Genomic DNA, 23,029 nt, shown 5'->3' with positions numbered 1-23,029 from the left:
ATATCCCTCGGTCAGTTCACGCCTGCCCACACTGTTCAAGCGCTAATTTCACCAAGCAGGATTAATTTCCCTTTGCCTCACAATCATTTGTCGGTCAAATACTTTCGACGGTACAGAGGATTTTACAAGAACCCTGTATGACCACTTTGACTTCTTTTCGCTTTTTCCCAATGCCTTCTGGTGACAATAGTTTATACTATCGGGTAATTGCCCAAAGTTTCCTGTGTGAGCACCCACGTGGTGCCAGACTCCTCTGTTGCTCTTTTTTCCCCCTTTTTCATCAATAGCTCTTTAAGCCTTTCACAGTTCAAATTAGCTGTTTGCTACTTTTCGTTCAACATTGTTTGGGTTCATATCGATTATCCCCTCGACTCACCGGCTATGAGGAACCACTTGGCTTTCTTTCTCTTTGGAGTCAAGGTTGGTACCACAGAGACAAGTATTGCTCCCGGCTTGGTAATCAGCGGAGGAGGGTCTCATGTACCGTTGACATCTGCTGCAATGCAGGCTGGCTATGGTTCGCGGTCTTATGATTCCGTCTGCATAGGTTTCACGGGCCTTGGTCGGAAAGGGCAAGGCTGCTTCTATCCTTGTCACCCTCTCCATATGCACTGTTTCTCCTCCTCTTGAACTGCCGTGCTGAGTTAGCTCTCACGTTGTGCGGTCTGCCTTCCTCGTTCTGTGCCCTCATATTCCACCTTTTATCCCTGTGGGGAAGGGAAAGGGCCGTCGGGTGGGTTTGATTTTGGTCAAGTGCCTGACTTTGCCTGACACTTGTATTGGGACATGTCAGGTAAACGGCTCTGGTGTTAGTCCGTTGTCTTTCGTGTTGTGTGAAAGTGTTTGTGTCGGAAAAGGGGGAGGGTTGTGTTTTGGAATATCCTTTGTGGTAGGATGGGGAAAAGTTGTTGAAAGAAGGGGGACACCGTGTTTCACCTGTCGGTGTCCCCCTCACACTCCGCCAGGACCCCCCATCCAGGTGATCCTCCCTCACTGGTCCACCCTCAGGAACAGCATCCAATAGCGATGGCTGTGTCCTGGCCACCTGGATGACAGATCCCTGGGGACTAGCCAGGGAGACACCTTCAGGTTTCTCACACTATGCAGATATTTCCAGCGCAGTAAATACCGCAGAGCTCTTTCCCTTGCTCCCTGTTCCCACAGCGACTTGTGCCTTGGAAGGGGAGGGGTTCCTCCTTCACCCTCCACCCCCTGCCTCAAGGTTCCTTGAAGGGAGGATTACACCTTGCTTCACCTGCCTCCCCGCACCCACACATACCTCAGTCCCTTTCTGTGGCTCTGTTTCCTCCTCCAAACAATGTCATCCCAAATAGCCTGTACATGCCCACTCTCCACATTTAACCCCACCGTGTGGTTTTTTACAACAATGCAAGTGTAGTGCGATACAGAACAGTGTCAGAATCCTGCAGATTGCACATCTGATAGATATTCTCTCCAGCTTCGCTGCTTGGAATATCTGTCAGATGAGGAATCTGTGGGAGAAGAATCCATAGAAAGAATTATGGTAAGGCAATTTCTCCTTATTACAATAGTCAGTGATTTGGTGTTCTCCATGCTACCATGTTGCCTATTCCATGTATATCCTGCTTCCGTTCTCTAGTGCTTACATGGCCTAAGGCCCCCTATCTCTTGATCTACAACAACTATGTAAATAATGTTTTTCTAGGCGTTTACTTCTCTTTAACATTTCTTTTCTTTCTCTCTAACTATTCACTGTACCATAAGATATTGAAGATCCATATGACTGCCAAAAGTGCAGAATGAGTTTTCCCACCTTGGATGAACATCGAAAACACATTCAGGAGGTCCACTCCAGGGAATATCACCCTTGTCCCACATGTGGAAAAATATTCAGTGCACCATCTTTGCTTGAGCGCCATATGGTCATTCATGTTGGCGGCAAGCCTTATAATTGTGAAATCTGTGACAAAGCTTATCAGGTGAGTGTAAAACAGTAAATGTCCTTCTCACCGTAACATGTACATTTGTATTGTATACAGCTTCCTAGCTAAAATGATAGACTGCTTTCTGGGTCCAGAAAACATGATTGTTGTGAAATACTGTCATGGAATTCCAAACACTTACGCATGTTATGCAGAATAATGTTCAGCAGTGAACATAGATCAAAAAGTGAATGATTATCTTCAAACATGACTTGTGTGGATTAATGGAGCTTCCAATGCAGTACATTAGTTATTGAGAATATTTGTTTGTGCTTTACAAAACTTGATACCATAAATCATTTGTAGAGTCCAATTGATGTATTCTAAAGTATTATTTAGCATAGTTAACTATATTCCAAAGGTTTCCATTCAATACAATAGCTGGACAAGTAGCAAAAGAAATATCAAGTAACTTTGACAAAGTCCTATCTCTGAGGTCAGGGACACAGTGACAAGGACCCTTGGGCCAAGGTGCCTACCCACTCTGATTCCAACTCTGGGGGCTGAATACAGATGATCCCCCAGGGCCACTTTTGTCAGGTCACCAACATTCAGACAACCAAAAATGATGTATGTTTGGATGACTACAAACTTCCCTCACGAGTGCAAGACAGTTAGAGGATGAAGGTATGGGTGTGATTGCTATCAACTAAGCCACTCACAGATGCTTGAAGGGAAGCTGAAACTGTGACTATCTGCAAGTAGCGGTCTAAGTAAATCCACACACCAATGCTGAATATAAAGAGCCATGGTGGAATCGTGCAGCTGCCACTACAGGTTTGCCTGATTTCAAGATGGCTTCCCTACAGTTTATATCCTCCCACACAGCTGCTCGCAGCCCACAAGGAAGCCAAACATTGGCAGTCACACAGGTTATGGGTGTGGGATCTAGAATGAATACCTACTCTAAAGCTATCTATATATAAAAAAAAGAAGTCGTCCTGACTGACTTATCAACACCCATCTCAAACCCTTTAACCTAGGAGTGTGAAAATTGGAAGATACATTGTTTTCACGACATAGGCACCTACTAAGGAAATATCTTTGTTAATTCTGTCACTAAGGAGGTGAAAAGGGGGGTGAATTTATTTGAATGATAACCATATATCATAAACCAGAGATAGTAGAAAAGCAGAAATTGACATTTTAAATATTCATTATAAAGTAAGTTTACATGCCAAATCTCTTGCTCCTAACGTCTCAGGGACAGACTATAAAGGTAGCAGGGATTGACCCAAGGGAAGACTGCTTCTTGCATGGGCAGTTTTAAGTGGCCTGTTCCAGAGTGAGCTCACCTAACTCTCTGGTAATCCTATCACTTGAAGGGAGAACCACTAATGTAGTTTTCAAAGAAGTACTCAAATATTTCTTTTGTAGGTTGCAAATGCCAAATATGTAATTTTAATTGTCTGTTTGTAATTACAACACGGAAAGCTTTCTGGATGCACATCAATGGAACAACTATCTTTGTTTTGTAGCTGATATGCCCCGACTAACGTCTTCAATAAACATTGCTTATTATTTGAAGTAATTTAAATGGTATTTCGTACACTTTTAACAACAAAAAAACCTCATGTCTTTTGAAAAGAATTGTACCAAATCTTAAAATCCACGCGTGCGGAGCCACAGGCAACAGCTAGTGACCAGTAAACCTGCACAGTTACACCTTATGAAATACGTATCACTATAGACAGTCCAAATCTGTGGGGCAGTCTTTTTGTCTGTGCATAAAATGCATATTTATCATAAGCATAGACTTTCAAAGTTCTCTGCAGATTTTAGGAATCGCCTGCAGGATTTGAAATGTTTGGGCAGTTCCAGCAGATGTCTCCTCTATAACTATGTAATGTCCAGCTCCACAGAAGTAAAACCGATATTACTGCAGATTTTCACTATGTTTTCTGCTTATTTCTGTAGATTTGGACTTCCTCTATTTATTGCTTCAATTCCTAATATGATACTATTATAAGAGGACGTGGGATTACATCAGAAGGTGTGTGTTTGTAGACGGGCAATGAGACAGGGCAAAAAAAGTGGTGAGATTAAGCAGGAGAGTAGGGGGAGGAAGGTGGTCCGAGAATGGAAAGGAAGGCATTGGAGAAGGGAAAACCCAGGAGCGTCCACTCCTGGGGAAGGGGGAAAGAGTGCGTGGCAAAGGCTGGAGGTGGAGTAGGGAAAAATAGAAAATCTTGTTAGATGCGTTAACATTTTAGGAGGGCCTGAAGGTTGTGGGAGTTGCAGGAAAGGTGGCACTGTAGGAGGTTTCTGGAGATGCAAGCAGAGAAGTAGGACCACATTGGAGGCAGCAGGGTTCTAGAAATTGAGAAGGGTCAGAAAAAAGACAAGAGGAAGGGAGCAAAGACCTCCTGAGTAGAGAAAATATATTGGCCAAGGCAAGCGGTCCAAAGCTTGAGGTGATGCTAAGAAATAACTGGTGAAACCGAAGAGGAGCAGCTGAATGCCTCTGCAGGAAGTCCTGCCCCTATTCTGCCTATATGTTGGAAGCCAGAGATTGCCACATGTGCAATGCCAGTAATGGTGCCTATTATCCGAAGAGCCTTTGAGACATGGTATCCACTGAGAAAGCGTTATATGATGTATCCCCAAAGCGATCATGGTCACCTGAGGGAGAACCCCGAAGAAGTGTGAAGATGTGAAAAGGAGAGGCTGGTGATGTCACAAGAAAGGAGCGTGATGCACTGAGAAGGATGACCAAAGAAGAGAATGCATTGTCCTTAAAGAATCTGATGGTGAAGTAATGAATCGAGAAGACTTTCTTGTGCGGAATGAAGATTGCACATGTGAAGAAGAACTGCAGAAAATGCAAGCCGTTTTATAACGGGACAGATGCTGTAAAGCAAGCAGACTAAGTAATCGTAAAGGGTGGCTATACATAGTGAATAGGCTGCAAGCAGTTATATATATATATATATATATATATATATATACATATATATATACAAACATCAATGTATATTGAAATATCCCTGAATACATTGGATATGCACTATGCACTTTACATTTTTACAACACTGCTTACCTACTGAGATACTAATTTGAATCACATACATCTCCATTGAAATGGTGATACGTATATACATTGACTACCTCGGTCTGCAAATATTTTTTGGCAGATTCCAAAGCATTATATTATCTTTGCTATGCCTAAGGGTAGAGTTTGTTCCATGCCTATGCACTTGAAAAATATTCTCTTTTTCAAAAAAATTAACTAACAATGATGAATTTACTTATTACAAGCGATTTGGTGGATATTTTCTTGGACACTAAATGGGAGCAATATGTCAAACCTCCCTTTTCTCTTTTTTTGAACAAAATCACGTCGGTAACACTTTGCTTACAATATTGTAGCACCCACGACTAGGCATTGCCTTCACGATTACGGATTGTATAACATGCAATTGCTTAGTTTAAAAAAACATTTACATTTAAAGGCTAATAATTGTGTTTGCATTGTTCCGGTTTAAAATCCAGGTTTTATCTGTGTAATACACACTGAGCAGGTTAAATCAGGAGTTACTCCACGTTATTAGTAATGAGAACTAGTAGCCCAAGCCAAAATGGCTAACAGCCATCATGTTGAGTCTGAAAGTCACCTTTTCTATGTTTTTCACTGAGGTGTGTGTTTTTTACAAAAACGAACTTCCTGTGGGTGATGAGTGACTGTGAACAAGCCACTGGGTAGTGGCGAAACGCGTCAGGCTGCCGTCTGGCAAGAAAACTCTCTGGGAGATTCGAATGGATTTTTTAACTGCTGCTATTTGAAAAATAAAGGTTGTTTTATAACATACAACCAGTGTTGCAGTGTTTGCTGTTGGCTGTCCGTGATGACTCCTTATTTGGAACACTTTTATATGTGGAGTGCTGCTCGCCTGAACAGTTTCTTCTGATGCCGTTCTTATTTGAAATATATATATATATATATATATATATATATATATATATATATATATATATATATAATATATATATTCGTGTTAAGCTCTGATGACCATCAGGCAGGGTGAGTGCCACTCTCCATAGTTGTTGGCAAAAACATCTGGATACCGTATCTTTCTTGAAAATACTTTACTTTATTAGTGTTAAATATATATTTTTAAATGTGTTTTATTGATTTTTACAACACACAAACCATAAACATCCCACCCAACATTTCCAATTACAAGCTTTTTCGTATATATTTGCATAGTCTTCAATCCTATCTCTCTCTCTCCCTCCCCTCCCCACACTATAACTCGAGCTTACACTGTGGTTCCTCGGGTATCCTTTCCCTTGAGGTTAATCTCCTGCGCTGTCCTCGGACGTTTCTTGTTCACTGGAGTTAGTCTGGGATATCCTGACAATATGGCCACCGTTTGTCTCCACGCTATCTGGGGTCCCACCTCCTCCTCCCCTCTACTGGCTGCCTCGTACCATGCCACTGTCTCTGCATTCGCCCACTTCAGAAGATCATTCCACCATAACTCCATTCTGGGTTTAAATGCTTCTTTCCAGCCCATGGCTATTCTCCTTTTGGCCAAAATGTAGGCCAGGTCTTTAAGTTTACAAATATGTTTTAGGTTGCATGGTCTGGTGAATCCCCCCAGCATGCATGCCCATACGGATTCGACCTCCATCTTGATCCCCTTCTCAGATAATCGTAGCCTGATTTCCTCCCTGAATTTCCCCACCTCTGGGCACGCCCAGAACATGTGAGTCATCCCGGCGTTCACCTCTCCACATTTGGGGCATTTTTGTGCCTCTCTATTCCCGAATCTGGCAATCCTTTGGGGGTCATGTATGCCCTGTGGGTGACATACAACTGGATCTGTTGCAGCCTTGCATTCCTAGACACCTTTTTGTGATATCTCTGTGCCCTCTCCCACTGCCCGTCCAGCATGGGCTCTCCCGCTTCCTCCTCCCAGTCCCGTCTAAATTGAAGCAGCTGCCTTCTCACTCTGGACATCACCATAAATTCAGGATATTTCGTGCCCTCCCTCTGAGATATCATACATCGATTCTATGGCGATGTCAGGTTGTTCTGCTAATGCTATTTCGGGCCAGGTTTCCTCACCTGTTTAATTATTCTGGTATATGTAATGTATTGCCACGCATGCACCCCAGTTTCATCCACTATCGTTTGGAAGTTGAGCCCCCCCCCCCCCCGCTATACATCTCCCAGAGTCGCTCGGCCTACCGGCTCCCAATGTTTCCGGATCCCTTTCCTTAGTTGCTCACCCCCCCCGCTAATCGCCTGTGGGGAACATGGGGTCGGGTTTCCCATCACTCGGCACGCTTTGTGCCATGTCCTCCAGCCCAACTCCAACGATCTTGATCGCCCATGCAGTTCGAATTTGGGTAGCCATATAGTAGTGTTAAATATATATAATCTGGATATTCGATGTCACAACTTTAGTAAGTTCAACCCGTGCAGAAAGGAAGATTGATAGCTATGTGTGTGTCGCATCAAAGAAATAATCTGAAGCTTGAAGATGGACCAAAGGAAGTCTGTTTGGCCTTGTGTCAAAGGCTAAGGCAGCCAAAACTGGTTATCAGTCCTTGAAGAACAGTGAATGTGAGACACTGAGGCATCCCCTGTTAAGTTGCAAAGAGAGAACACCATGAGTGCCAAGTTTCCTTATTAGAGAAAATTAAATGCTATAAAATGGGCGGATTCACGGTCTCCTGTCACGTGAGTCCAGGATGGAACTAGAAGTGGACATTGTAAGGGATTTCAATCAGGCACACACCCAAGTCTTGACCAGCATGAAGTGCGCAAATGAAACCCTTACTTATTTGTGTCTAAAAGTTTAATATTGTGAATGATATACCACTCATCTCACACCCTTCTCAAAATACCCCCCAGGTTACACTGAATCAGGAATCAGGCTAGTTGTAAAGGTAATTTTATTTGTTTAGAATTTAAAATCAGAATATATTTTTAATAGGTAACAACACTCACCAATGGGGTGACAGGAACAATAATAATATCTTTAATGCACTGGGAATCAAGTAATGAGCACCAAAAGACTGCAGCAAAGAAAAGAATACTTTTGGTTTGGAATAGATAGCACTATGGTTAGATGTTCCCCCTGAAACACCCCTCAACCCACCAATAGGCAATGTAAATAGATGTGAGGAGAGAGCAGGTACTCGGGAATAACACAGATCAAACAGAATATCACTCCCACCTTCCCCCCTAGAACACAAGAGAGAAACGGATTTGACTTTTCAACTGTCAGCATGGCTGTGAAACTGGCTTAAGCAAAAACACTAAATGTGGTAAAAAATGCTTAAATTATTATAAATTTCTACGGAAGCCGATTTGAATAGATGCAAGCAAGCAAAAGCAGCGATTTAATCAAAAGAACACATTTGGAATCTCAAAGGCCAAGTAGGAAATAATTTAAAGGCAATTCACACGTGTAAAACCTTTTCAAAATGTAATTCGCTACAAACTTTTACTATGCAAGTTTTGATAAAAACGGGTCAACCGCACTGTTTCGCAATGCGATTTTGAGTTGTGGATGCATCTAAGGATGTTAAGTATAAGTGGGAGTTGAAATTTCTATCTTAAAAACTGAGGGAGTTATAGAAGTTTTAGTGAGGGGTGTTATTTGGAAATAAAGACACAAATTTGGACAAGAACTTCAGTTTAAAATCAGAAAATATGGCTTATGCTTTTACTCAAGACTAGAGCGTTCAGACTAGACAACCAAGTTGGGACAAAGTAAGCTCTGAGACTGATTCATGACTTCAGTAACAGATCCCCATCACGTTCCCCGGCGGAGCCAGTCCAAACACTCGAAGTGGGATTTATGGATTAGAGTTACATAAATAAAAATGACTATGAAAATGACGTTTAGCAATATAGACAGAATAAAATAGCACTAAAGATTCTGACACTCTTACTGGTTATGAAAGTAAGGATAGTTCAGAGATTGGAGTGGAACAAGATAATGCAAGGTAGACAATAGTTCTCTAGCGTCCTGCTAATACTCACAATCCACTGGGATTTAAGATTTTTGGCCCGTCAAGATTCTGGTCAGTGGATCCGGTTTTATCAAGGAAGGACAGCACATCAGTCTCAGGACAGGGTCAGCTAGGCCGCTCACCGGAACTGCACGGGATCTGCCCTTTTTGTTTCTGGGTATTCAAATCAGCGGGATGGCGAGTTCATCAGGCAAGCATTTGTGGTAGCAAGCCAAATAGTTTCAGGATGCTGGTTTCAGGATGCTTTCCCACACTACAGCGCTACACTCAGTTGTAAGGATTAGTTTGAGGATTGAGGCCTTGCTGAAAATGGTTCAGCTATTGCTTGGCCTGGTCCTTGGCATCTGGATCTGGAAGGATGTTGAAAGCTGGATGTTGAATGCAGGATCAGAGTGCTTCGCTGGAATCAGAAGAGAGGGTGTCTGTGTTGTCAGCTGTCTCTTTTTATCCTTTCCAATGACATCACAAAAATGGGTGTATGGGCCGGCTTAACTAAGCTGCCCCTGTGAACTGGGATTGGATCAGAGCCTCATCTCCGCTTTGCATCTGAGTGATTGGCTCAAGGACAGATGATGTCAAATTTATGGTTTAGTTTTTACAATCCTTAGAAACCTCCCCTAGCCACTAGTATCAAAATCGAATTTTGTCCCAAATACATATTTATACATTTGTAACCTCTGCAAAATTCACATACAAAGATTACATATATTATGGAGTGTCTGTTCCTCAAAATCCCACAGCTGTGAGATCTTGTTTTGCCTTTTTGCAGCATTTTGTCCATTTCTCCATGAAAACATTTTCCAAACTTTCTCCAAATTGACACAAATATGCATGTTTACCATAGGAATGTGTGTGCAAAGTTTAACAATTCTAGCATAAATACTGTTCCCATAAAACCACATATATTGCCATTCCTGTTCAGAATATGCTACATAGTTCCCCCACGTTTTGAAATGTAGGGCCAAAAATTAGTGACAACTTTCCCCTTTTGATATTTTTCACCATTTCTGATAGCGAGTTATAAGTCTCTAAAAATTGTCCGTTACACATTCTTAGCAGCAAATGGTCCGCCTTTTGTCTCTCTTAGGAGCTCAAGGAGTAGCCCCCTCCCTTGGGATTTTCTTCAGCAAGCCAAGTTTACGACCTCTTCACACGTCCATTTCCTGGCCTGGAGAATCTGCTATTGTGCAGTCCCTGGCTGCAGACAAAAGTCTGTCCTATCCCACAATTATAATATGTCAGTGAGTATCTGCTGAGAGGAATGCCCTCCCCTTGGGTGGAAACCTGTTTTTCAACTTCTGGCAGGCCCAGCCAGGCTAGTTTATTCCTAAATTTTCTTTTTACTTGAAATCCAGCAGAAAGCAAACTTGTTGCATCAGATGACACCTGTAAATTACATTCTTAGATTTAAACCTGTGGGATCAAAACAAACAAATTTGTGTTCCTTTCAGCCACAGTCCTTTTATATTTGCTAATCTGGCAGACTTTTAGTTTAGATAACTTTAGAGTTTAATCAGGAGAGCCTATTTGGCAGGTGCTGTCATTCACAGGTAGCCCAGTGTGGCTGCACACAGATTTTTGACAGGAACTGTCATTCACAGGCAATCCAGTTTGGCTGAGAAAATGTTTTGCTCTTAACATTTTAGGACTGTGTACATTCACAGTGCTTCATTGGGTTAAATTAATTTTAGCGCCAAGCAAGATTTCGAGTGTTGGGAAGTGTTATGTACAGGCATTTTGGGGTTTTCAGCAGCAAAGTACATGTCATTTACACGCAAATTTTGGAGTTTGACTTGCAAAGCGCTCCTGCTCCCTCAGCTCTTTGTTTGCTCGTCATGGAGCCCACTGGCACTTTTTCTGCAGCTTGTGCTCTGTTCCCCCACACATGCACCATGGGTGGCAGGTTGTGCAGCCATCTTTTTGTGTGTTGAAAAACACGGTTTTGGCACGTCCAAGGGTTTTGCCGCCATTTTACTGTTTCTTGCACCATAGATAGTGGAGTGATGCCGCATAGTATATCCGAGTGGGTCAATACATCCCACAACATGCAGACCTGAATGTTAAGGAGAGTTCTCCGAAATGTGCTAATTCCCTTCTATCTCAGAGACCCCAGCTGGACGTTAGGACTTTGGAGTCTGACAAACTACATAGGCATAATCTTTTTACATTGTGACACACAGAACCTACAGTGCAGTGGCACATGGAATTATTTTAGATTTCCCACAGGTTTAAATACCTTCTCTTGGTTAAACTGTTTCCAAGAGCAGTAAAGTGAAATTGACTTTACTTACCTTTTTGTAACATTGTAGACCCAGCACACACTATCTTCCATAGGGTACTGGAGGGGTTACTTAGTATCCCCTGTCTCTACTTTTTCATGTAACATTTTCATGTTACCCTTTCTACAATTAATGGCTGGTGGAAATGGTTTTCTTTTTCCTACCATTGTGTGTTTTTACCACCGGCTGCAATTGCAGCTGAAGTAAAGCACCCATGGGTGCCCATTTTGTCAAAATGACCCCGGTCTTCTTTTTTCGCCATTTCTTGTTGGAAAGGTCCTTCTTGAGGTTTACTCTGCGTTTTGTCTTTGCCGGGTTTCACTGCTGAAGCCTGCCTATGGCTCCAAAGTGTCTGGCAGGGCAGGAAGCGTGGGATGTGCCCGAAACTCCCTGCGCTTAGTCTCCTTGGTACAGTAATGCACCCAAAGCTGATTGGCAGGCTAGCTGTCCTTGGAGGACAGCCACCCTGCTGTGAGAGTGACAGCTAGGCTGCGACTGAATGAGAGAAACCTGCATAAAGGTGAGGTCTTTTGGACAGAAGGCAGGGTCGACCACTGGACGAAGGAATTGGAAGAAGAACTTGGAAGAGATGCCTGCTGCAACTCTGGACTGTTGGTTTGCCCAGTGAAGCCCTGCTGTTGTGCTGAAGCGCCGAATTCGCCTCGTCTAGAGAAGCTGCCCCTCTTGTCCCCACAACTGAGGCCCAAGAACAGGATCTGCCATACTACAGCAGGAACAGAAGCCTGCTGGAACCAATTTCTTCAGACCTAAGGTACTGTAAACTAAGGGGTACGCACCTCTTGTTGTGCAGCATTGCTAGCTCTCAGTTGAGACTTGCCTTTGCTGCCTTTTGCAGAGTTGCTTGCAGCTTTGCCCATCACAAGCCTCACAGCTTGTGGCCCAACAGTGATTTCATTTTCTACAAAGATCTGTAAAACATTGTGCAAGACTGAAGACTTCAAGAAGTGCTTCAGCTTCTCCAGTATTGGATCTTTCATGGATTCACATTCTGTGAATATTTCCTGTCGTCAGGCTGGGATACCTCGGTAACCTTTACATAGCATTTTCCTATGGAAAACTTCGACACAGTGTCCCGTCAATGACCTTTTTGGGTGCTTTAGGCTGCACCAATAGGACGTCTAGTGTAAATAGCCCCGCCCCCATGGCTTCCTTTCAGATTTCAACCGTCTCCAAACTGTTGGGATCACCTCGTGTTTCTCTTGAGAAATTGCTCTTCGTGTTCTACACATGCTTTCACTGGTAATTTATCCTTCCAGGCTCAGTATGTCTTCGGTGGGTCCGAAAATATCGTTGTGTAGGCCGTGTGTGACCTGCGGTCTGAAGAACTTCTACGATGGGGATGGGCATGGGGACTGCCTTTATTGCCTTTATCCCAATCATTCTGCAGACAACTGCAAGGTTGGTCAAGGCTTCTCGCTGAAGAACCGCAATCAGCGGTTGATCTGCTGGCTAAATGAGGGGACTTACCCAGGCTCGGAGGTTGGGTCGACCTGCGGGGGCAGGTGCTGTTCTACAGCGGAGAAGGTATCGCCCTTACTCCCAAGGGAACGATCGGCGGAACCCCCCTCTGAGAAGCAGCGCACACAGGACCGACGTCGGAGGTGGGGCTGGGGAACGGCGGGGAGTCGTCTGGCACAAAGTTGGTGCAGCACAGTTGAGGGTCGGATCTCCGGTGGGTTTCACCCCTCCCATGACGCATCCAGAAGAAGGGGTGCTCGTAGATTCGGATCCTGAGAGTGTTCCGCGGGACACTCTGTCAACGGCGTAACCCAAGTTGGGTGGATACATGGGATACCGATCCAGAGGTGGATCCCCCGAGCAGCCTGGCTCAGCCCTCTCCACAGGATGATGTTGGCGCTTTTCATGCGCTGATGGCGAAGGCTTGTCAGGAGTTTGGCATTGCTCCAAAGGAGGAGAGCAAGAACAGTTTTCTGTTCGATCACATGGGGAAGTGGCAGAAGGCGGTCTTCTCTGTCCCCATTTTGGACCACGTGTGGCAGGAGGGGCTGCACACGATGCGCCATCTGTCAGAGCCGGCAGTCAAGGGCCTCTTAAAGAAAGTTTAAGGCACCACAGCCAGAGTCTGTGGTGGTGGCAGCGGGTCGGAAGGCGAGAAGTCAGCACACTGGGTGCGACACCCCCGGCCAATGAGGCCCAGAAGCTGGATGCATTTGGCAAGAAAGTGCTTCTGATTGGGGCTACGATGGTCAAGGCAGCCAACTCTTTGGCCAGTATGGCTCACTATGACGGGGCGATGTGGCACCGTTTGGCCCCACTCTTGGATTATCTGCCGGAGCAACCGAGGAAGGAGGCCATGCTGCTGGTTCGGGAGGGGGAGGAACCCTCCAACCACCGCATTAACATTGCGGTGGATCGACAGAGTCAGGGTTCAAGCAAATCAACAATGGTGTGTTGCTCCATCGGCAGGCCTGCTACGCTGCACTGACTTCCAGTCCGAGGTGCAACACAAAGTGGTTGACATGCCATGTGAAGGGGAGCAACTGTTCGGTGCAAAGATTTATGAGGCATTGAAAGGGATGAAGGAAGACTCTGATACAGAGAGGTCTCTGGGCACACTGCAGAGTGGACGCTCTTTTCGCCCCTTTTGTACATTTCAAGGAGCCTCTGGGAATGCCAGGTTTTCAGCTCCCGTGACAGGGTCTACGGTCGCCCCGGGTATTCCTCCCCAAGGGTTCCAGCGTTCTTTCCAGTCTGCACAGAGGACCAAAGACTTTCAAGCACAATGGAAGAGGGGTCCGGCGGCCTCAGGTGGTAAGGCCCGGCAGTCGAAGCCTCAGCAATGACTGCCATCTCGGCAGTCAACTAGGGGGCAGGGTGGCGCGCCACGTCGACTGACAGATGGGTGCTGGATACAGTACTTTATGGCCACTCATTGGAGTTTCCGAGCCCACAACTCCCTATCCCTCCAGTGGCGGTGTTGCAGCTGCATCTGTCAATCTTGCGGCAGGCGGTACGTCTGATGTTGGAAAAAGGGGCAATCGAACCTGCCCATTGTCAGAAAGGACCGGGGGTGTACTCCTGGTATTTTTTTATCAAAAAACCAAATGGAAAATGGCGCCCTGTTCTGGACCGTAGGCCGTTGAACAAGAATCTGCAGCACCAAAAGTTCATGAATGCTGACTTTACTGGACATCAAACGCTCGGTCCAGCCAGGAGAATTATTGGCGTTGTTGGACCTCGAGGACACCCATTTCCACATCTCGATGCTTCCCAAACATCGCAAGTTAAAAAATGTCATGGTTGGTGACGAACATTACCAGTTTTGGGTTCTCCCGTTTGGCCTCAAGTCCGCTCCCAGGACCTTCACAAAGTGCCTGGCTCCGGTGGCGGCCTTCCTCCGCAGGGAAGGGCATCATGTTTACCCGTACCTGGGCGATTGGTTGGTCATGGGAGAGTCTCCTCGAAGCACATCGGAGTCGCTCCAGGCTGCAATGTTCCTGTTACAGCGGCTGGGCTTTTCGATCAACTTCGTGAAATCTTGTCTGACGCCATCCAGGGACTTGGTTTTCCTCGGGGCCCAGTTTCACACGCAGCTCAATCTGGTGAAGCCGTAAGTTGAAAGGATACAGAAGCTGGTCTCCAGGGCGGCCTTGTGGGGGCCAGGTACGTCGATCACGGTCCGAGGGTACATGTCTCTTCTCAGATGCATAGCGTCCTGCATTTCTCTCATCCCGAATTGTCGTCTGTTTATGAGGCCAGTACAGGAGTTTCTCGCTGGCAGGTGGTCGCAGAGCCTCAGTTCCTGGTTGGACAAGGTGGCCGTCTCCCGGGAGTTTGAAGAGGCTGACAACATTGTAAGGGGCATGCCCCTGGTGGTGCCGGAATTTCGATACACGATTGTGACGGACGTGTCCCAGGTGGGTTTGTGTGCGCACCTCAACCAGTGTCAGGTTCAGGGCATTTGGACTTGCGAGGAAGCCTCCTTACACATCAACTGGAATTAAGGGCTGTGCATTGGGCTCTGAAGTCTTTTCTGCCTCATTCGGGGTACAGTGGTCCGCATTCTGACAGACAAGACCACCACAATGTTTTACCTGCGGAAGCAGGGCAGCACGCACTCATGGCGCCTGTCCCGGGAGTCCCAGGTGGTCTGGCATTGGGCCATTGTGCAGGATATACACATCACTGCTGAGAGCAGAATGTTCAGGCGGATTCTCTCAGCAGGGACGCAGGTCAGCAGCACGAATGGAAACTGAAGGATGCTGAGGTGGCGAGAGTTTTCAGGAAATGGGGGTCTCCCCCCTTCTGGACTTGTTTGCCAGCCCGGAAAACAAGCCATGCCCGCAGGATGGCTCGTCCAGACTTGTTCCCATGGACAGGACTGTTCGCGTATGCATTTCCTGTTTCCTCTGATCCGGAGAACGATCCAGATGGTACGCAAGGCTCAGTGCAGGGTGAGCCTCGTAGCCCCGTTTCGGCCCCGCCCAACTTGGTTTTCAGATCTGCTTCACCTTGCGGTGTACAATCCGATTCATCTGCGATGAGAGCCGGATCTGCTATCACAGGACGACGGAAGGGTGTGGCATCACGACCCGGGTTCTCTGTCTTGCGGGTGGCTCCTGACCACTCCCAATTTGGACACTTAGACATCCTGCAGGATTGCCGTCGGATCTTGGCAGCGGCAAGGCCGCCATCTACCAATGTATCATACAGTCGACAGTGGACCAGGTTCTGTGCTTGGTGCGCAGAACGACCGGACTTGCAGCCTTTGGAGGTGTCTCCAGCTCAGCTTCTGCCGTATCTTCTACTGCTGGCAAAGGGTGGGCTGTCGTCTTCGGTCAAGGTCCATCTGGCGGCCATCTCCAGGTTCACGAGACGGGCAACTCTATGCCTCTGTTCAGTGACAGGTTGATCAAGCACTTCCTAATGGGTCTTTTCAGGACATTTCCCCCAGAGAAGAAGTTTGCTCTAGTATGGAATCTCAATGTGGTTCTCTCAGCTCTCATGAAGCCACCGTTTGAACCAATTTCGACGGCGACGATGAAGTTCCTCACGTGGAAAGTCGCATTTCTGGTGGCTAATTCATCGGCCAGGAGGGTCTCTGAGCTTCAAGCTCTGGTCACGACCCGCCGTACATGAGGTTCATGAAGGACAAGGTTCTCCTGTCTACTAGCCCGCACTTTATCCCTAAAGTGCTGTTGGAGTTTCACAAAAACACTACAGTTGCCTTGCCTGTTTTATTTGCTAAAGCTGCCACACCAGAGAAAGCGCTGCATTCCTTGGACGTTAAGAGGGCGTTGAAGTTTTATCTCGACCGGACTCAAGTCTTCAGAAAGTCGAGGAAGCAGTTTGTGGCGTTTGGTCCATCCAACAAGGGGCAGTCTAAGGCCTTTCCCGTTGGGTCTCCTCTACAATTTCCTTTTGCCACGGGAAGGCTGGCAAGCTTTTCCGGGCCACGCCTAAGGCCCATTCTACAAGATTCATGGCGTCGTCTGCGGCGCTGTGGGCAGGCATACTGCTCAGACATTTGCCAAGCAGCATTTTGGGCAGTGCTGCATGCTTTTACCAGACGGGGGCAGAAACATGTGGAGGATGTGCAGGTGGGATGTGCGGTCCTCAAAAGCCTGTTCCAATAAGGTAAGCCCTGCAGCTTCTGGAGTTTGGGTTGTTTTTATGGTGCGTTTCTCATGTTTATGGTGAGATTGTGTCATTATATCGCTTCGTGTGTCCTGGGGGCATGGGATTTTAGTTGCCTGTCATGCACCACCAAGTCATCATACTGCTATGTTATCTAATCCATGAAAGATCCAATGCTGGAGAAGGGAGCAGTTTCTTACCTGTAACTCCATTTCTCCCGCGTTGGTATGTTTCATGGATTCACAATCGCCTGCTGGCGTCTCCCTGCAGGCAACACTTGGCGTCGGTTTGCCTCTAATTTTGGGAGGTTAAAATATGAAGGGAATCTGTGGGGGCAGGGCTATTTATACTAGACGTCCTACTGGTGCAGCCTAAAGCACGCAAAAAGGACGTTGATGGGACACTCTGTCAAAGTTTTCCAGGAAATATTCACAGCATGTGAATCCATGAAAGATACCAATGATGGAGAAATTGAGTTACAGGTAAGAAACTACTCCCTTTTCTAGACTTTGCTCAAGTGACATTGGCTGTCCTGGTTCCCCGAAGACTCTTCTAACCTCTGACTTTCTTTTAACTATCCCTCCAAAAAGTCATACATTCTACTTATATAGCTGGGAAAGGGTTATTCTGCATTGCCTTGGAGGGTTCAAAGGTACTAACCTGTTTAAGAAACTTGTTGGCCATGGTTTCATTCCGTAACCTTTTCCTTTTGACACCATACTCAGTATTGCTCTAACTGTACCAGTGATATATCAATGCCCACAGTGTCCTAGTTATTTAAGTAACCTCAGGGTGTAGGAAGTTTCTGAGTGCCATCCCAAATGGGTATCTACTGATTTACTGAAACTGAGTGTGTGTATTTTTTAAGTATATTTCAGTGTTACATATTTACTCCCTTCTTAAGAAGGCTTATTCAAACTGACTGTTAAATTAATAAATAATTGTTTCATCAAGAAACCTTGAGTGTAAGTGTTATTTGGGTACTTGTCACTATGAAATTCTGTTACAACCCTTCATCTCACATTGGCCCCTCTTGAGATAAGCCTGGCTGGTCAGTCACTCTACCAACTTGTGTAGTACATGCTTATACCAAAGGTTGGGTTAACTATTGCCAAGAGGACAAGGCTGGTGCAGTCTCCCACAGGGTACTGCATACAATCTTGCCTAACACTGAACCTTGATAAGAACATGCTCACACTCCCTTATATTCCCAGAAAAGAAAAGCGACTACAAGGCCAAGTTCCAAGACAATCTGAATATCAGAAGGCATGAGAGTTGATGGGCTGATGGGGTGAGTTGGTACGGTCAAATCCACCCACCAGCACCTGGGGTCCCAGTTTATGTGCTGCTACAGAATCGAATGTTCCAGAATGGTACACGCGTGCCAACCAATTGTAGAGGGCCGTATAACAAAGGGCCTTATTGAGAGCCAATGATGTATCATTTTTCTAATAACTGTTGAAGATGACTTGCACTAAGGGAGGGCATAAATTGCCCACCTGACTATGGAGATCCAATCCCTTATAGAAAGTATACCTAGATGTTCCCCTTGAACCAACCACAATCCCACGTAGGTTTTCTTAGTTTGCCACTGTTAGGCAACAGTACCCTTTGGGAGACTACAGCAACCTTGTCCTCCTGGCAATAGGGCACCCAACCTTTGGTCTAAGTTTGCACTACACAGGTTGGTAGTGTGGCTGAGCAGCCAGGCATATCTCAAGAGGGGTCAATGTAAGCTGTAAGGTTGTAACACAGAGTTGCACAGTGACAGTTATTCAAATAAACACTTATACTCAAGGTTTCTTGATTAAACCATTATTAATTTAACAGTCAATTCTATAAGCCTTCTTCAGAAGGGAGCAAAACATGTTACAATTATAATACACTTCAAAACACACTCTTGTTTCTCTAAATCAGATGATACCCATTGGGGATGGCACACAGACACTCCCTACACCCTCAGGTGACTTAAATAGCTAGGACACTGTGGACATTGTATTGCTCTAAATGTACCAGTTATAAATCAGAGTTTGGGTGTAAAGGGTTAGATAGAGGAATAAAACAATGGTTAACAAATAATTAATAAACTGGTAAGTGCTTTTTAAACCTTCCAATGAAAAGTAAATTAACCCTTTCCTGGAGGCAAGGCAAAAGCACAAAGTCGGAGGTAAGAAGAGTCTCTCAGGGAGCCAGGACCGTCAATGTTAGTTATGCAAAGTCTAGGGGAGCTGAAGATCTTCTTTGCAGGTAAGTGAAAAGGCTTGCACAATCTTTTTAGAAAGGTTTGTAGAAATAAGATTCACTTGAAGGGCCACAAGCTGGGAGGCTTGTGAAGGGCAAAGCTTCAAGCAACTCTTGCAGTGGCAACCAAGACAAGTCTCACCTGAGAAAAAGTGAAGCAACACAACAAGAGGTAAGTCCTCTTAGGTTTACAGTACCTTTGGTTAGAAGGAATTGTTCCAGCTGTCTTTTCCTGTACAGCTCTGCAGATCCCGTTGTTCCTGGGCCTCAGTCATGGGGACAAGACGGAGGACATCTGGGGACTCCTGCAATGCAATGGGAAGGTCGGCGGCAGCAATGGGCAAACTTCAATTCAGCGGCACTTCCTTGCATCTGACAGCAATTAGCAACACCACGGTTCTCGGATACAACTTCAGACTTTCCTTGCATCTGGGGTCCTGCACTCTGTTGAGGTGGCTCAGGCTTGGTCAGTCCTGCTTCAGGGAAGTCCGGAGGATCCTCCTGGCGCTCGGGTCCGACTTAAAAGCGATGCACTCGATCTGGTGTTCCTCTCCCTGGCACTTCAGTTCCAGCAGCAGTGGAAGTACAGCCAGCTCTGAGAAGATGTCCAGACGAGTTCACTTTGGGGTTGATTGGTCCTACCTACCCAAAGGTAGAAGTTGTCATTGCAGGGCTTCTCTAGTCGAGGCAAATTCAGAGCTTCAGCAACGCAGCAGGTCTTCACCGGGCAAACCAATGGTCCAGGAGTTGCAGCAAGCGTATCTTCCAAGTTTTTCTTCGGATTTCTTCGTCCAGTGGTCGCCTCTGCCTTCCAATCCAAAAGCCTCACCTTTTAGCCAGGTTTCTCCCTTTCATTCGCAGACTAGCTGTCACTCACACAGCAGGGTGGCTGTCCTCCAAGGACAGCCAGCCGGCCCATCACCTTTGGGTGCATTCCTATGACCAAGGGGATTAAGCACAGGGAGATTCGGGCACCTCCCTCACTTTCTGCCTTGCCAGACTTGCTTGAGCCAGAGGCAGGCTTCAGCAGTGAAACCTGCCAAAGACAAAACGAACAAAGGGACCAGACCTGTTTTGGCACCCAGACTAAATCTCAAAAAAGACCTTTCCATCAAGAAATGGCGTAAAAAGAAGACCGGGCCATTTTGAGAAAATGGGCACCCATGGGTGCTTTACTGCAGCTGCAATTGCAGCCCGCGGTAGAAACATACAATGGTAGGAAAAAGTAAACCACTGCCACCAGCCATTAATTGTAGAAAGGGTAACATAGAAATGTTATGAGACACTAGACAAAGGGGATACTAAGTAACCCCTCCAGCACTCTATTGTAAAATAGTGTGTGCTGGGTCTATAGAGTTACAAAATGTAAGTAAAGTCAATTTCACTTCACTGCTCTTGAAAACAGTAGTTTCACCAAGGGAAGGTATTTAAACCTTTGGGAAATATAAGAGACTTCTCTGTGTCACTGCACTGAAGGTGCTGTGTGTCACAATGTAAAGATGAAGCCTATGGAGTTTGTCAGAAACAGTCCAAATCACAGGAAAATACCTGAGAGAGTTGTAAAAAGGTCTCCCTCTCTCAAGGATAGAAGTTAAAAGTCTTAAAGTCCATCAAAAAGAGCTGGGGGTCTCTAAGGTAGAAGGGAATTGCCACATTTCTGAAAATTCTCCCTAACAGACATTTTTTGCATTATTTATAGTATGACCATTCACTCTTGCTACTTATGGTTACTAAATGTTGCTTGCTTGTTGTTTGACTTCTTCCTGCGTTGTCTTGTCAGGAAATCCCATATAAGGTCATGCACTTGCCTGGGCAACCTGCTGCTTTTGTGGGCTAGGGGTGTCTGTCTGTCTATTTGTCTTAGGAAGGGGGTGGGACCATCTGGTCCCATTTCACATCCTTTGAGCCAGAGAGTCTAGGTCTGGGGCATGAGTGAAACAAGTGGCTGTCCCCGATTGGACAACTACTGGCTTTTTGGTGCAGATCCTTACAATTGGTGGGCTTGGACTTGCTTTCAGGCTGCATTTTGGATAAGAGGAGGGCTCCTACAGTAATTTCTTCAGATCAGTGTTGGAGCCAAGAATCCCTCGTAGAGGAACAGTTGACTGAAAACCGAGGGACTCCACGTGTCTTGCTGGTGAAGCCCTGTTGGACTATATGATTTCCGAAGACCATGAGCAGTGCTTCAACCCTTGGACGTGTATGATGAGAAGGCGTCAAGCCTAGTTGGAAGATCGAGCTGTCCTGAGGCTTCTGAAGTGTCTGTGGACCACCCTGGGGACTGACGAGCTCTTTTTTGGGCTACCTCCCCAGAAGCATCACCATTCTGCTGAACTTTGATCATCTCTAGCTTGTGTTACAAGTTGCCTCCCCTCCAAATGTCAGCATCCCAGCTTCAAGGGATCCTTTCCTAGCGAAGTTTCTTCGGCTGAGACTTGAAGTATGCCTGCCATCACCTATGTGCAGTGACCATTGCTGGAACTCGCCTTCCCCGTCCTGTGAAGTTTCCTGAAGAGGGCTGAATCAGTTAATCAGGCATTTCTTCATCACCAGGGGTTGAATCTTGCATTTGGACCCGACTGGGAGAATTTTTGCACACAAAGCTCCTAGACGCCGCTCACCAGAAGTAATGGTCTGAAATCCCACCTCCAACGACCACCCATCAAGTCATCTGGATAATGAGTCAGGTCGGGAAGTAAACGCAAAGCATTTGACCCCCTCAGTCCTCCGTAAGTTAACATTGTGAATACGTCCCTTTGTATCCTAATCTTCCATTCCACTGCCTTTTGGTTGTCAAACCTGCGTAGTATTTTCTGAAAGATAAGAACGCAATTACTTACCTTAGTAAGTTTGTTGAATATCTTCTTTGAGCTAACACCAACACAAGTAAATTAGAGCGTACCTACAGAGACTAAATTCTGCGTGCAGCATTGTGGCTCCTCTGACTTTTTGGCACAAGACCCCATTCTTCTTATGGATTGGACTAGTGAAGTTGGGAAAATGCACTTGTGACTTGGTTCCATCAGTACTGTATTTTACATACTTGCTTGTTGAATAAGTGACTTTTAATGCATTTATGAACCTATAGTATATGTTTATATGTTTACTAGTGAGTATTGTGTGATATCACCTGCTAGTTTAATTTTTGCGGGTGTAGAAAACCTGGTATAAACATTTGTATTTTTATACATTCCTTTCTAAAATGTATTCTTGTGTATTATATTGTGTGGAATCTCATGAGAATAGCCTTGACTGCTCTCCACCTTTACCTTGTTCAGGTTTTGGCTAATCTCCCAGAGTTCCCTCTTCACTATAATTAGGGTGGCCTCCTAAAATCTGTCCACTAGGCCAGATTCTAGAAATCCATCTTAACAGCCATATATTCTTTGGTATCTGAGGAAGCTGAAAATCTCCCAGTCTTTGACACGAGGGAGGGCTTCAACGCCCTGGTACAGGATGGTAGAGGCAGAACACCAAATCCCACAGTCAGGCCGTGACAGCTGACTCTTTGACACATACCACGGCTGTTGATAGTCCTCAGGAAAAACTCCTGGATGAGGACCTCTGGGTTAATTCTAGATGTTCAGGCAAAATTCCTAGTCATGCTTTTTGCTGGACATAATCTTTTTGGAGCCAAAGCTGATGATTCCCTTCCAGAAATTGCGCCCATGTGAGGTCATGACAAAATCCTTGAACTTTGCTGTCCAGCTCTGGTACCAAGTTAGATTTTTTGATCTTTCCCCCTCCTATACCCACTGCGGTACGGGACCAGCACCCTTGGGCAAGCAACAGTTACACCTCCCCCATCTCTAGAAAAAAGGCTGTGAACCTCAGAGAGGGGACATGGCCACCTCTGCAGTATCCTCTGTAGCCCCAGTTATGAAGCCCTTGCACCAAAGAATTCAAACATCGCACTCCAGTTGAGGGGGAAATAAG

The 23,029-nt window shown here is 45.7% G+C and overlaps 1 protein-coding gene across 2 annotated transcripts in view; it reads left to right on the top strand.

Moving 5' to 3' along the window:
- ZBTB40 (zinc finger and BTB domain containing 40) overlaps positions 1-23,029 on the top strand; it is a 948,694-nt gene that overhangs the window by 643,572 nt on the left and 282,093 nt on the right. For both annotated transcript variants that reach the window (XM_069610881.1, XM_069610880.1), the window contains exon 12: positions 1,747-1,961. In XM_069610881.1, coding sequence (XP_069466982.1) covers positions 1,747-1,961 — 215 coding nt within the window. The remainder of the gene's footprint in view (positions 1-1,746; positions 1,962-23,029) is intronic.

The sequence above is a fragment of the Ambystoma mexicanum genome, chromosome 8, assembly GCF_040938575.1.
Source record: "Ambystoma mexicanum isolate Mex_15411 chromosome 8, UKY_AmexF1_1, whole genome shotgun sequence".
Taxonomy (NCBI): Eukaryota; Metazoa; Chordata; class Amphibia; order Caudata; family Ambystomatidae; genus Ambystoma; species Ambystoma mexicanum.
This window is presented reverse-complemented; position numbering and strand designations above follow the sequence as displayed.